Here is a 15604-nt window from a genome sequence, read left to right as displayed (position 1 = left end):
CCACCTCCCACATGCTGACTTTTTGCTTTCACAAATAGCTGGTCTCCTTGAACAACTTTTGTAGAAGCTTAAAGGTAACATCCTTTGCATCTATAGAGTACTGTGTTCAAAGCACTTCCATATACATACTATCATTTGATCCTCACAAGAACTCTTTCAGGTATTTAGGTTAGGCATATATCCTGATTTCACTGCCGAGGAAATGGTGACGGTGATTAGGTGACATGCCCATCCTAGGGTGCTTAGTTAATGCGGACCTGGTATTAGAATGCAGTTTGGTTTTGGTTGGAGATTTCATTCATTCATTCATTCATTCATTCATATATTCTTATTATATCAAGAGGAGGCAGAAAGGAAAGAGCAAGGGTTTGGGGGTAGACAAACTTTAATGCCATCCCCTGATTAGCTATGTGGCCCTTTGTCATGTACTTAGCTTTTCAGAAGTTTCCTTATTTGTAACATAGGGAAAGATTATGACATAATGTTTGTATGTGATTTAACAATACATGAAAATTATCCGGCAATAGAAGTGTCTGGCACATGGTAAGTTACAGGTAAAATGTTATTATAAATATATAATATGTAAAATAAGTTACTGTAATAGGTATGCAATGGCCAAATATTGACAATTTTATAATGGCAGAAACTAGGTGATTACCATGTATCGAGTCCTTCCCTATTGTATATGAGGCCCTGCTTGACCCCAGGCATGGAAACAGAAGTGAGAAGAGGTCTTCTTTGTGTGTATGTTCTTTGAGACTGTGGAGGAGAGAGCCCGTGTCTGTTGCATCCCCCTACCAAGAACGATGTTTACTGGGCAGTACGTGCTCCATAAATGCTTACTGAGCCTAACGGGCCCCCGCCTGCACGGAGAATACCAGCTAGTTAATATAGGCAGTCACATAACCGTGCAATCGTAATACACTGTTAAGGGTATTTAAGTATAGGTACATGCAGGCTATCGGGAGAGCGCAAAGGAAACAGTGCTCCATTCTACTGAGGGAGAGTGAAGTCCAATGGCAGGAGGCCGGGGCGAGGTTGGGTGCAAAGCCGCATAGAGCTGCCGCATCAAGACTAACTCTGGCCTGTCTGTGGAAGAAAGCAAAAGCAATTTGCTTGCCTTGGACAGCATGCTTGCTTTCAACTAACCCCCTTCTAATGTGTGAAATTGAGTTTGTATTCAAAGCAGCTTCTTTGTTTGTCTCCCAGTCCGTCTGTTGCTGGTATCTCCCTTAATGTATTGCTTTGTAAAGTGCTCTGCTCTATCCTGAGTATAAAAGAGACTCTCAGTAAAGCCAGATTCTATTCTTTCAGTGTCACAACTAGCCATTGCATAACAAAGTGTAATATATTGTGTGAGAAGAAATGGAGGAACACAGGAGATATTTTTTTTAAAAAAAAGAGCAAATAAAACATCAAAGTAGGAGAGTGTAGAGTGCATTAAAGTTAATAAACTGTCATGGCAGAGTGGGCCACTTTTCAATGCGAAGGAATCTGATTTAGGGATTTGTAACTGTAGGATTAGAATCTCACTGGAATGAAGTTAGCCGCTGTTTTTGCCAAATTCTCAGTCTTTGGGTTCTCCTTGAGAACCGGTCTTTGAAATTGAACAGATTATTATTATAATTATTATTTTGTCAACAGCTTTTTGAGGCGCTAACGCTATCTGTCTTCCTCTGGATGATCAGTGCTGCTCACTTCCGTATAGCAAGCACTGCTTTGCTTTAAGCTTTAGGAGACGGAATGCGGGCCCTGGATCTCTTGCTAAGTTGGACGCAGTTCATCAGCATGGGTTTCCAGGGCCCATGTAGCCACTCCCCTGTTTCCACAAGGACACGGAGAAACCTGTCAGAAAACCGTCAGGAGCGAACTACGCTCAGGTGTGAACCACTGAGCTACTCGTCTTATTCACAAGTGACAGACAAGACAATCAATACAGGTCTCCTTCTTGGCAGTGTGGACGGCTGACTACAACATTACGAGTTCCAAAATGTTTTCTGCCAAGAACTAGAATGGATTTTCTGCTTCTCCAGCCACAAAATGTCCCCAGCATCTTACTCCCAAATCATTAATGCCCTTTGGAGTTGGTCTGTTCAGACCAAATACTTCCTTATCTTTCTTTTCAACATCCTCATTATTTTCTTTTTGTTAGTTGAACTCTCAGACTTTTTAGATCCTAGTATCTCGCCTTTTCTTTCAAACAAGAAGATATTAAGTAGCATTTTCATCCTTGACCTTTGTAGGAGAATGAGAATCCCTCGTTCTTGTTTTGGGTGCAGTCGGTAGAATGTTTCCTCAGGAACAAAATGCCATGTTTACATACTAGCACACTGGCATTATAATACCACTGACCTTGGGAAAATTACATAATTGTTTTGAGTTGCAGTTTCTCTATTTGAGAAATGGGGATAAAAGATGACTAGTTTATAGAGTTTCTATGAGGACCAAAGAGGTTGTATAAAAGGAAATGCCTAACATAGCACACAGGGTCTAACAGATGTGCAGTAAATGATTACTTAAATCAAAATAACATAAGCAGGATCAGTTCTGTTTAAATAAGAAGACCTCTTGGAGAATGGTTCAAAATGTAAAGAGAAATGACCAAGCTCGGTAGGGAGCTGTGTCCTCAGTCCGGTGCACGGTGTAAGATTTAGGGCCATATGTGGAAGCACAAGAACGAGTTGGTTGTAGGTAAAAGGTGGTGAATTATGCTCAAATATGAGCCAGTCGTCTCGAGGAAGTCGCTGCTGTAAGATGCCATGGAAAATTTTTCTCAAGTGGTTCTAACCCTACAGATACCAACAGTATTTGTCTAAGTCGCCGTACTTTGATGTATAACAAATCACAATGAAACTATTCCTTGTAGTAATTGATACTGTGAGAGACAGCGTGGCATAATGCAATGGAATGCAAATTGGCCTCAAAGCCAGAAGATGTGGATTCATGTCTGCTTCACTTAATTGGTATAGTCTTGGACTTCTTAGCTTGAGCCTTACCTTTAACATCTATAAAATAGGAAAAATAATGTCTTTCTTACTTTTCTTACTTTCTTACTTACTTTCTTACTTCCCTCCTGGAAGAGTGTCAGGATCAATTGAGATTTTTTGTTTGTTTATTTATTTATTTTGTGTGTGTGTGTGTGTGTGAGAGAGAGAGAGAGAGAGAGAGGCAGAGAAAGAGGGAGAGGGAGAGGGAGAGGGAGAGAGAGAGGGAGAGGGAGAGGGAGAGGGAGAGGGAGAGGGAGAGAATCCTAAGCAGGCTCTTCACTGACGGTGCTGAGCCTGATGCAGGGCTCGATCTCACAAACTGTGAGATCATGACGTGAGCTGAAATCAAGAGTCAGATGTTTAAGTGACTGAGCCACACAGGTGCCCCAAGATGTTTTTAAAAGTATTCTCCACTGTTGTTGTTTTTTTAAGTAGTAAAAGTCATTTACTAAAAGAGTTGCTAAAGAATTTCCAGGCTCTTGTTCTCTTTGAGGTGAACACAAAGTAGAGGGCCTTATGTTTCTGTAGCTCCCTGCATATGGCCAGCTTGCCCAGACTGTGTTTTGTTGCTAGCCTCTGCTGAGTCCATTTTGCTGCTCATTTGCCCAGTCTCTGCCATCCCCTTGGCCCAAGAGCAATTCAAAGATGGGTTGTGGCAGAAGTACCAGGGATCACACAGCAGCAGCAGCAGGACCCCCTCTTGGAGACTCCTGCATTTGTGCCCTTGGTATGACTGCCTGGACCACTGTCATCCTCTTTTGCCTCTGTTAGCTGCTGATGGCTATAGCAATAGCTTTTATTGTCTTGCTTAAGGATTTCTGATGCTTTTGAAGGTTTTTTTTTTTTTTTTTTCCTTCCATTCTGCTGAGCAAACAAACACGAGAGATCAGGGACAAGGCTCAAAGATAGGAGTTGGGTTAGATGATCAGTGAAAGGAGATAAGGCCCTTGACTTGCAGTATCCAGCCCCTTCCCAGAGAGGTCACATAGGAGGGTCGTTAATTTAACCCCTCTCATTTTGTGTTTTCAGGGAGTCGACGAGTTGAAGATGAAGCCCAGAGCCGAGTGCTGTTCTCCCAAGTTCTGGTTGGTGTTGGCTGTCCTGGCTGTGTCAGGCAGCAGAGCTCGCTCTCAGAAGAGCCCCCCCAGCATTGGCATTGCTGTCATCCTCGTGGGCACTTCAGACGAGGTGGCCATCAAGGATGCCCACGAGAAAGATGATTTCCACCATCTCTCCGTGGTACCCCGTGTGGAGCTGGTAGCCATGAATGAGACTGACCCAAAGAGCATCATCACCCGCATCTGTGATCTCATGTCCGACCGGAAGATCCAGGGCGTGGTGTTTGCCGATGACACAGATCAGGAGGCCATCGCCCAGATCCTTGACTTCATTTCAGCCCAGACACTCACCCCCATCCTGGGCATCCACGGAGGCTCCTCTATGATAATGGCGGATAAGGTAAAGGAGGGAGTCAGGGAGGAGAACCTGGGGGGTTGTACTGAGAACTAAATGATGTGTGTGTTTGAATGCAAAACTTGATTATGAAAGAAAGTAACCAGAATGCATGGAGTAAGTGGATAGATCAGGAATCAGTGTCTCCCTTTGGAGATGAAAGTGAGGAAATGATACTGGTATTTAGAGCTCTGTAGTTTCGAACAGGTTTGTGTGTCCATTTGTTTGCAAATGGATTTACTGCAATGACTAAGAGATGTTGAAGCTTGTAGTTCTTTCTGTGATACATTTTCTTCAAATATGTAAGTATGTGTATGAATAGCTCCTTCAAAACTTTAAAATAAGGTGTGCTCTATTCTTTTTTGGTAACACAAATTCTCCCCCTGCCCAGCTTTAAGACTATAAAAAGAAAAATCCCTTCAGGCGGATTAGTTGTCCCCTTGAAGATACAGATGTCACGGGGAGGTACTTCTTGCTAAGGTGTCCGTGCATATCACACATGGATCTACACATTGGAATGGATTTTAATCCACGGAGCCAGTAGTAGCTGCCTTTTCTCCATGCTTAGATTTGAAGGCAATGGTTCTTAACCCGGGTCGCACATTGGAATCAACTGAGGAGCTCTCAACACTACTGATGCCTGAATCCTTCCCCCAGAGATTCTGAACCGCCCAGATGCAGCCTGGGCGTCCGGAGTCTCAAAAGCTTCCCGTGTGATTCTAGTGTGTGGTTAAGGTTGAGCACCTCAGCTTTAAGGCCTCAAATAAATAGTAGACTCTTGTACATTAACATTAGATTAATTGTTCTATGACAAGTTAATTATCATCGGACACTGATGCCTATTCTTTAATTGCACAAAGTGTTTTCTTTGTGGTTATGTTTTGTTTTGACATTTTCCACTTACTCAGATATGTTCCCTTGCTTTATTGATTACAGCTCATTGCTTAGGGACAGCCCTTCTCACATATGTATTGCCCTTCGCGGTTATTCATATCTTAGAATGATTCATTTCACCCCCAGTGCAATTTTTATTGTTTTCCATCACGTTGGGTTTTTTAAAGGGTCCCTATCTTTGCATTGTCATCTTCCACTTCTTATCATTACTTTTGAAACCGTCTTTCGTTTCGTACTTAAAAGACATGCTGTGGGGTTAATGATGTTTGTAAACACCCCAAAAGCTAGCACAGACACCACAAGCATGCCAAGAACCACCACAGTGCAGGGTTTAGCAGGCTAAAACAACCGTGCGCGATCATTACTGCCATCTGTCGGCAGGCAGAGATGACTCACTTCTGTTTTGGAGCTTCCTTCATTCAGTCTAGGAAAGGTCAAGTTGAATGAAGTACTAGGTGGAGGGACCTCAGCTGCATATGAGAAAGGTATTGTTCCATTCACATGGGCACAGGAAGAGATATTAGAAAACACATTCTGGCACCGGAAACCCATGCTAAGGGCAGTGGGATAAACTTAAGCAGAATGGAAAATGTAGACTAACTGTTACCAACCCTTTGAGCTTTTGCTTCAGGTAGACGTTTTTAACATCATTTTCCTCCACTGATTATATTTTAGGAGTGGTATTTTGAGGGCATGGTATTGCACTGAAAGAATGCCAAGATGGATGAGCCAAATTTTTGAGTCATAAATAAGTGTATACTTATCTTGAGAGCACGACAAATGAAAATAGTTTGTTGTTGTTGTTATTCAGGCTATTGTGCAACTTAACGTTATTTCATAATAACCTGCCCCTGCCCCACTAGAAGAGGTTACTGGCTACACTGCTCAGCTGCTTCTCTGTTGTATCTCTTACAAATGCGTTATTTCATAATAACCTGCCCCTGCCCCACTAGAAGAGGTTACTGGCTACACTGCTCAGCTGCTTCTCTGTTGTATCTCTTACAAATGCATAATAAAGATATAATAATATGAGGTAAGACGCAAAGACTGGGCTCTTTTGTCCATTGATTGGTTCTAGGTGCTTTAGTGTTTACCATCTGCTTGAGCACACAGCTCTTTGCGGGCATTATCGTATTTAATACTCTTAATGACTCAGTGAGCTAAGTCATATTATTTATCTCCATTTGACAGTTGGGGAGACTGAGGCCCTGAGAGATTAAAAAGCATAGCCGAAATGATGTAGCCAGTAAGTGGCAGCCAGGACTTTAACATGGGTTGCTGGCTCCAAAGGCCATGTGCTCTGTTGTCTTTCAAGAAAAGGGAGAGTCTAGTCAAGGTCTCGCATACCTTCCTGTTCTTTACTTCTCCATTATACAGCGCTGTGGTAGGTGTTACCTGACTAAAAGTAACCCACCACTTCATTCATAATGGCGATACTGGGATCTGACCAGAGGAGAGCAGTAAGGAAGAGATGACATGGTATAGCCTTAGGTATAACCTGAGTCCACAGAGGGCCTACTGGTGACTACCCCTGGGGGTAAAAGGGAGTATTGAAGGCAAGTGATTGTAATGAGATGCTCCCCCACCCCCGTCACCTCCCTACCATGGAACGACAAACAAATATTCCATCTTATCTTTTTTCTCTCTCCACCACCCCCCCCAAAAAAGGGGGAGAAGCAGTGGTTTTTAGGAAATTTCCTAAAATAGCCTAAAAATATCAAACTGACTTTTGACCTGAAAAGATTTCCAAAAGGTAAGTAGAAAGAGGAAAAGGAAGAAGGAAGGAAGTCCTGATGCCACAGAAGCTGGAGGTTTGGAGGCTTAGCCCTAAGGGGTCAGGCACCTAAATGGCTGGTAGCTGCAGGGGAGGGAGAGCAGGAACCAGCACGGCTGAGTGGGCTGTGGGGCCAAGATTCCCAGCAGCTGTGCAGAGGGCCATTTGTTGGCTTAAAGGATTCGTATGAAGGCAAACAGAAAGATCCCCCAGATCTCAGAGAAACAAGCTTTTGGGGCAAGTTTCAAAAATAAAACATCTCAAATTCTAAGGCCAGTTTTTTTTTTTTTAAATAGAAGTTTATTTTTAAGTACCATGACCATATTTTACAAACATAGAATGAGGACACAGAGTTTGACAACTATGAATCAACTGTGCGGCCACAGGACAAAACATCTGAAAATGGGACCAAGAAATACAGCTTTGCCACGTTTAAGGCCTAGTCTCTGAGATACAGGTACCATCTGAAGGATGATAACTAAGCTTTCCATTTTGCTTCCCCGTTCTAGGAGATGGGTAGTTGCCATCTCAGTTTCTACCTTAGTTTTGTTGTTGTTGTTAGCTTGCTGCATATAAGACCCACTTATTAGGTGTTCTTGTGGAAGATTCTATTACAGGAATAAAGTCCCTGATGGAAGGAGTTCGTAACAGAAGAAAACACTGTTAACAAAGATTTTTGACCAAAGTGGAGAGAGGCACAAGTTCAGTATCTGGCCCAATAGCTTGTACTCACTTTTTTTTGCGTATGCTAATTAATGAGTAGAAACATGAATGAGGGTTCTACTTTCCCAATGAGGAAATGAACCTTATACCATGGCGGAAAGAAGCATTGGAGCCAGAAGAGTAGAGCTGTTTGAAGCTCAGAATTGGGAGTCAGGGCTGGTTTTAACCACCACCTCTAGATGTGGGAATCTGGACCACTTGCTAACCACTTACTCTAAACCTTGGTTCCCTTGCCTGTTGTAATGGGGACAATAATCCAGAATGTATTGTAGAGTTGTCGACGATTCAGTGAGATTATACATAGCTTCACCAAGAGCTTCACCAAGTTTCCAGCACAGCGTTCTGTAGGCCAAGCTGACGGTTCTGTGGGGCAATTTGAAGAAAAGGAGGCTTCAGGATACAGGAAAAGGATGGGGAATTGAATAGAGTCATGGCCAATTGTAGAGACACTGCTGAGCTGGACACGGTCCAAGAAGAGAGCTCAGGTGAAAATCTGGAGGAGCTCTGACACGTGGGGTGGGACCTTTGGTCCTTCCCCACCAGGAAGCCGAAGCTCATCGGTGGTATAGCCATGCCACAGCCAAAAAAGGCATGTTCGGCTATGGAAGAGCTTTAGCGAGGCAAGTACCGCTAGGTGCCTGTAACACAAGACTGTTTAGAATAGTAACGGAGACCATTTAAAAATGGATGAGGTGATTTTTGGCAGTTCCCCACCTGAGTATAAAGAGCCTACTTTATTTTGCCTTGTTATAATTGCTTTTATTCTCCCTGAGATCCTGGATTTAGGATGCCCATCCCAGTCCAAATAATGAACTAAAGCTAGATGTACTTCTGTTTCTTTTCAGGAGGTTTCTCTGCTGATATGCTGAAATCTTTCTTGGGTTTTCAGATTTTAGCTCAGAGAGGTTAAGTAACTAATCCAAGATACCACAGTGAGCAGTGGGAATGGGATTCACATTCCATCAGTACCTATTTTGAAGCTCATACTTGCTAGTGATACAATTCTGCCTCACAAAATCCTAAAGTAAGAATTAGAAGTCGTGAGTGTTAGTCTCCATTCTCATGAGCTTTGGAAATTTAAACAAACCAACCACGTAAAGTTGGATGACACTCAGCCTACAGTTTATAACATTTAAATTTTGTCTTCTACCCTCCCCACTTTACAACACTTTGAAGAGAAACTGAAATAAAATATGTGGACATTTCTGGAAAACTACTGTAGAAACAGTTGCTTCAGGTGAGGGATTAAGGAGCCGTGTGACAGGGAATGACAGACCTACTGACATTAGCAGGAGGGTCAATGAAAATAGTTTAGGCAAGAGGTGGGAAGGAAAACAGAAAGTGGAAGTTACAGTCGGATCAGAAAAGAGAACACAAGATCCAATCTGTAATGCTGCAAGAATGGAAGAGAAGAGGAGATGCTGAGTAGAGGGTCAGGGTCTGGCAGTAATCTGTACCATATTCCTAACTTGTTCCTAATTAAAGGACATGTGAAAATATCTTACTCTGGAGCCTGTTGCTATGATTCTTTCCTTTCTAAGTTGTTTGGCTGAGGATTGATGCTTTGAATAGCACTCTCATTTTCTGTGCAGAATGCCACAGTTTGAATCCAACTGGGGCTAGAAGATGGCCCCTACTCTTCATTGGCCCTATCTCTTCTTGCTGTCCCCCCTATTGCCTCTGCCTCCCCCAACACGCATCTGATGCAATGTATTTGCAGAGAGTGAGCCAGCAGTGATGTGTGACACTGTAAATAGACTGTTGCCTTCCAGTTGCTCATGTGGGTTTCCATATTCAGCCCAATCTTGAAACCAAGATGGCTCTGCTACTCATATTTCGCTCTGTGCTTCTTCCTTGAATTGGGTGTCTTTCAGTGTTTTTACCTTGCTTTTAGTTGTCTGTCATCTGGTATTCCTTGGGACTGAACACTTCAAGAGCAAACCGTGGTGTTTCAGGTTGGATGAGTACAGTGAAGACATACTGGAGAAGACAAGAGGGCAGAAAGACTAATAGAGCGTGCCGACTTGGTGCTAGGCACGATGTTAATGAGTATTTTAATTCTTCTGCAACCCTGTGACATAAGTGGTAGTACTTGTTTTAGTTCAAACGACATTGGGGTGTTTACGTACCATGGCCAAAGTGACACAGTTAGAGAAATAGTGGGACTGGGATCCAAATCCAAGTATGTTTGACTTGAAAACCTTTTTTTTTTTTTTTTTTTTGGCTGATTTTGAGACTCCCATTCCACACACCAAGGAGTCAGAAGAATGCTGGGATCTTCCCTTCTGCCTTGAACTATACTTTGGGGAAAGATGGGTGGGCAGTTCTCTTAAGACCCTATAGGCTTTGCAGTGGTGCAGCCCTAGGTCTGTGTGGATTCCAGGCCTTTCCACCTGTGACTGTGGAATAGGTTTCTTGTTGGCCAGCACACCCTCCCTTTTAAAGATGGAGCTAGGATTTGCTTTCAAGATACTGGCCAGTTGAAATCCAGATGCAGGTTTAAAAAAAAAAAAATATGTTTATTTTTAAGAGAGACAGAGTGTGAACAGGGGAGGGGCAGAGAGAGAGGGAGACACAGAATCTGAAGCAGGCTCCAGGCTCTGAGCTGTTGGCACAGAGCCTGACTCGGGGCTTGAACCCATGAACCGTGAAATCATGACCTGAGCCGAAGTCGGACACTTATCCGACTGAGCCACCCAGGTGCCCCAATACAGATGCGGTTTTTAATGCTTGGAGAAACTGAGGCCCCAGAAATTGCTTTAGGCATTTATAGCCATGAAAGTACTTGGTGCTAGAAAGTAATGCACCAGCCATCCTGTTTCTCATACATCTTCCAGGCAAGTGATAGTGTGTCTGCAGGAAGGCTGTGGCACAACGCAGAGAGAATGCGGGCTTTGGAGCAGATCGGCTCGAGTTCTGTGCATTCGCCAGCCATGTGACCTTAGTTGTGCTCTTTAAGCTCTCTGAGTCTCGAAACTTCCATTCACAAAATGGCGTCAAAATAACACCTTCATTAGTGGGTTGTAAGCTTTATAAAGAACGGTAGACAATGCTTGATAAATTGTAGGCCTTACGTTTTCTTGTCTTTTCATGTACCAGACCATACCTAATCACTTGAAGAATATGGGATCCTAAATGTTTTCCTGTTAACTGAAAGAGAAAACCTTGGGATGCTAATACCCTTCATTTTAGGCCTGGGGATAAGCAGCATCTCAGTGGGTTCTGCCTCTGTGGTGACATAATTACCGATTGTGACATGATCAGGACTTACCAAGATTTTCAAAACAGGGACATACAGTGATTTCAATAAACTGTTACACACAGGATATAAGCAATGAAGGTAAGTCAAGAACATTAAAAAAGAAAGCAGAATAAAATAGTGTTTGAATCTAGGGTCACTCATAGATTTGGAAGTGTTTATATGTAAGAAAAAGTGAATTGTTAGATAAAGGACATATTAAAGGTACTGGGTAGGAAGTAGTGATATGTTATATATATATATATATATATATATATATATATATATATATATATACAGGAGGGCAGTTAATTTACTATCACCAGCCAGCTTTTAATAGATTATACTGATAGGGGCTCCTGGGTGGCTCAGTCAGTTAAGCATCCGATTTCGGCTCAGGCCATGATCTCACGGTTCATGAGTTCAAGCCCCGCATCGGGCTCTGTGCTGACAGCTTAGAGCCTGGAGCCTGCTTCAGAATCTGTGTCTCCCTCTCTATCTGCCCTCTCCTACCTCACGCTGTGTCTCTCAAAAATAAATAAATATATAGAAAAATAAAAAAAAATAGATTATACTGATATTCTTGAAAAATGCCTTGGATTATGATTTTTACACAGAGGATACATTTTTATTCCTCTTTCTGAGACTACTGTGATTCTCTTTGCCTTATTCTTAGGCATTAGATCTATATTTTATTCAAAATCATATTTTGATTCTGTGGTTAAGGGTCCAGCATGCAGGAGAGTAATGTTAAAGGCTAGTTTGATTCCATTTTTCCAAGGACAAAAAAATTATTGCTACCTTTCTATTTTATGACAGAGAACACCCAAATTATCATGGGTTGTTAGGAGGTTGCCATGAGAAAAGAACTAACATTGATTGGTCATTGACTTTTGCCAAGCTCTGAGCTAGTCACCTTATATGACCTTAAAAATGCTGTTTTATTGAATTCCTTCCTTGAATTCATGAGGCATGTATTTTGTCCTTTATAAGGAAATGGTAGATCAGAGAGGTTAACTGTTTTGCCCAAGACCTTTAGCTTAGTGACTTGCCCATAGTGGCTTAAACAAATAGGTGCTTATTGGTGTCTCGGAATAAGGCACCTGGAGACAGGGTCTGGTGGCGGCAACTCAGTGATGTAGTGATACCAGGGCTGACCTCTGGGATTCCCGTGGCAGTTTTGTCGTGGCTATAAGGATGCTGCCCTAGTTCTAGGCATCATGCCCATAGAAAAAGCTGGTGCGTGGGTATTAGATCAGGGAGAGTCTTCTCCATGTCCCTAATGTCATGAACTCAAACAATGTCATATGGTCAACCCTGTGGGAGCCTCTGAGCCACCTGGGGGAGGTGGCAAAGGGGAAAGGGTTGGGGACAGTAGTTCCCTCAGTTGTATCTCTCAAAAGAAGTAAGTAACAGTCTGGGAATTGAACCAATGCCTGTGTGATTCCAAAGCCCAGACATCTCTCATGTGTCATTTCTCTTGGTTCCCACTAAACCCTGCTTTTGTGCCTTTGGTCTAATCTCCACACATTTCCTCCAGAACTAGGACCTTGGCTCATCAGTTATTTCCTTTTTCCCCTTAAATATCAATTTATTCTTTTCCACTGACATTTTTTTTTCTAGCTTAGTGGTCCTCGGGAGATGTTTGGACATGTTTCAGGGATGTTTTTGATATAGTAATGACTGCTTTTGTAAAGTGTGTGTGTGTGTGTGTGTGTGTGTGTGTGTGTGTGCGCTTCTGACATTTATAGCCTGGCAACTAGGCACGTTTGGTGTGCTGCCGTATGTATGATAGTACCTAACAGTCAAAAATAGCTCTAACCAAAATACATTTCTTCCCTCATTGAACATTCTCAGATCACTCTCATATTAATAAACAGAGGCATAAAAGCTTTTCTTGACCCCAGTTCTCCCTCCTTCTTTCTTTTGACAGTTCCGCTCCTTAAAGAGTAGTTACATTGCTGTTTTCACTTCCTCATCTCTCACTTTCTACAAAACGCCACATCCAATGGACTTTCTCTTTTTCTTGACCTTCTGCAGCATTGAACACTTGACCCTTTTAGTGCTATGCCAGAAATTATGATGACAAGAGTAATTAGATTTGTCATAGATTTGGTGACAGTACAAAGGAGGATGAGTACAGTTTAGAACATGGGTAGGTCATACAAGCGGCAATATCTGGTTAGCAGTTGGTTTTGGACTTGGAGGTAAAGGGAGTGATTTGGGCTGGAAATAAAGATATGAACCTCATTAGCAAGCGAGGGTAGTTGAAATCGGGAGGGTAGATGAGATGGCTCAGAATGAACAAGTGGAAAGAGGAGGGGAGTGGGTCAAGGACAAAACTACCTTAGGACAGAACTACCTTTGAGGAATAGCCAGAGGGGGTGGAGGTGATAAAGCAGCGAAGGTACTTAATTATTGGAGATGAGACAAGAACGAGAAAAACAAGGACGGAGAGGCATTATAGAAACCAAGAGAGTGTTCTAGGAAGGGTAGTTAGGCAGTCTGGGAATCAACCCAGGACACTCCCTTCCCCCTCAGGATGGTCGAGCAAACAGTGAGGAAGCCTTGGTACCTTCCTCTTCGTCCCTCCAGACACTGTGATGACCTCAGTGCTGGCACTCCTTCTCTCTCGTCTGCCCTGACACATGGCTGACCTGTGTGATTCTTGAGAAACTCAAATCTGATTGTTCAACACTTTTGCTTAAAACTCTGCACTGGCTTCCCACAGCTTGGAATAAGACATCCTCTTTGATCTGGTCCCAGGCTACCTCTCCAGGATTTTCTCTTAACCTCCCCGCCCTTGAACAGTAATGTTAAGCCACACTAAATTATTTATAGCTCCCTCACTGGTCCTGGCTGTTTTGCATCTCTGTGCCTTTGTTTGTGCTACTTCCTGTCCTTAGAATATCTTCTTCCTTGTCCATCCAGAAACACCTGCCCACTTTTTAAGAGAAGTTGTGGCACTTCTGTGTACCCTTTTCTGACTCTCTTCTTCACAGGATTGACTTTTTTTTTTTTTTTTTTGCACTCCACCTGTGTCCTATTTATGCTTTTGTTATAACTTGGCTTATTTACCTATCTGTCCCACTTGCTGTACAATGAGCTCATTGTAGGCCAGGGCTATGCTTTACTAATTTTTGTATTCCTAGCACATGCCATAATGTCTGATGCGTAGTAATAGCTAACTTTTAATGAACAACGAACAGTTATTAGACTGTGCACTCTCTACACTGTAGTGGGTTGAGAGGCAGTCCCCCCAAGAAATATGTCCATGTCCTAACTCCTGTAACCTGTGAATGTGACCTGATTTGGAAAAAAGGGTCTTGGCAGATATCGTTAAGGATCTCATGATGAGATCATTTTGGATTAGCCAACTGGCCCTAAATCCAGTGACAAATGTCCTTCTAAGAAGTGGAAGAGGAGAAGACCTAGACACAAAGGAGAGGGCTTTAAAAGAGGAGAAGAGGCTGGAGTCAGCCACAACGTGCCAGAGAAGCCACTAGAAGCTGGCAGCAGCAAAGGGTGATTTTCCCTTAGGGCCTTCAGAGAGAGCATGACTCTGACAACACCCTTGATTTCAGGCTTCAGAACTGTGAGAAAATGAACCTTGTTGTTTTCAGCCGCCGAGTGTGTGGTAATATGTGATGGCGGCCCTAGGAAAGTGATATCCACACCATAGTTAAGAGGGGGGTCTCTGGAATCTCACTGCCTAGGTGCTTTCCCGGCTTACTCATTGACCGTGTGATCTTTGGCAGAGTACTTAACTTCTCTGAGCCTTCGAGTCCTCCTTGTAAAATGGTGATACAAATAGCTCCTATTTTCTTAAGGTTATTGAGTAAGGTTAGTGAAAGTGCTTGGAAAAGACGGGGCAAATAGTAGGAGCCAGCCAGTGCGTGTCTATGAGAGGTTTTCCATGTGAATAAATGAAGGAGTGAGGAGGAGGATGTAAATAGGCACCCGAGCCATCATACTGATGGGAACTCACCTAGTTGTGTGGTCATTAGGTGTGCACTCTGGGAGTTCTGTCCAAGGTGGTGGTGCTCTGACATTCTGGCCGACCCCCGGGGCCTGGGACAATGCCGGAAGGGTGAAGAGTCAGTGTTCTTGGCAGCTACCCCCCTGCTGGAGCCTTTGATGGAACTACAGGGCAGCGAAGCTTGTCTTTGAGCCCTGGGACCTCCCTTTATACACTCCTCTCTCCTTATTTTTGTATTTGATTCTCTGTTTTGTGTGCATATGCGTGCATACGCTCGTGTGTGTGTGTGTGTGTGTGTGTATGTGCACATTTGTATGCTTTTGGATGTAGTGGCTATTCTCTTTAGCCTTTTCAGTGCCCAGGATGGTACCTCTCAGGCTAGGGCTAGTCTCCCAATCTGAAGTCCTTGTGCTTTCAGATTTTTATTCTTCTCTACTTGTAGATCAAAACCCTTGCTTCTTTCCTTTTTATTCTCTTTCATTGTGTGATTTTCATAGTCCTTATTACAACTGTAATTCATCATAATAGCTTTTTTTATTAGCTGCCCTGCCCTGCTA

At 43.0% G+C, this 15604-nt stretch overlaps 1 protein-coding gene across 1 annotated transcript in view; it reads left to right on the top strand.

Annotated features, from left to right (window-relative positions):
- The window catches only part of GRIN2B (glutamate ionotropic receptor NMDA type subunit 2B), a 410291-nt gene that overhangs the window by 118605 nt on the left and 276082 nt on the right, over positions 1 to 15604 (top strand). Inside the window, exon 4 of the mRNA XM_042945857.1 lies at positions 4017 to 4445. Coding sequence (XP_042801791.1) covers positions 4035 to 4445 — 411 coding nt within the window. The 5' untranslated portion in view covers positions 4017 to 4034. The remainder of the gene's footprint in view (positions 1 to 4016; positions 4446 to 15604) is intronic.

Source organism: Panthera leo, chromosome B4 (assembly GCF_018350215.1).
Source record: "Panthera leo isolate Ple1 chromosome B4, P.leo_Ple1_pat1.1, whole genome shotgun sequence".
In the NCBI taxonomy this organism is placed as follows: Eukaryota; Metazoa; Chordata; class Mammalia; order Carnivora; family Felidae; genus Panthera; species Panthera leo.
The sequence above is the reverse complement of the archived record's forward strand: the minus strand, read 5'-3'. Positions and strand labels throughout refer to the sequence as shown.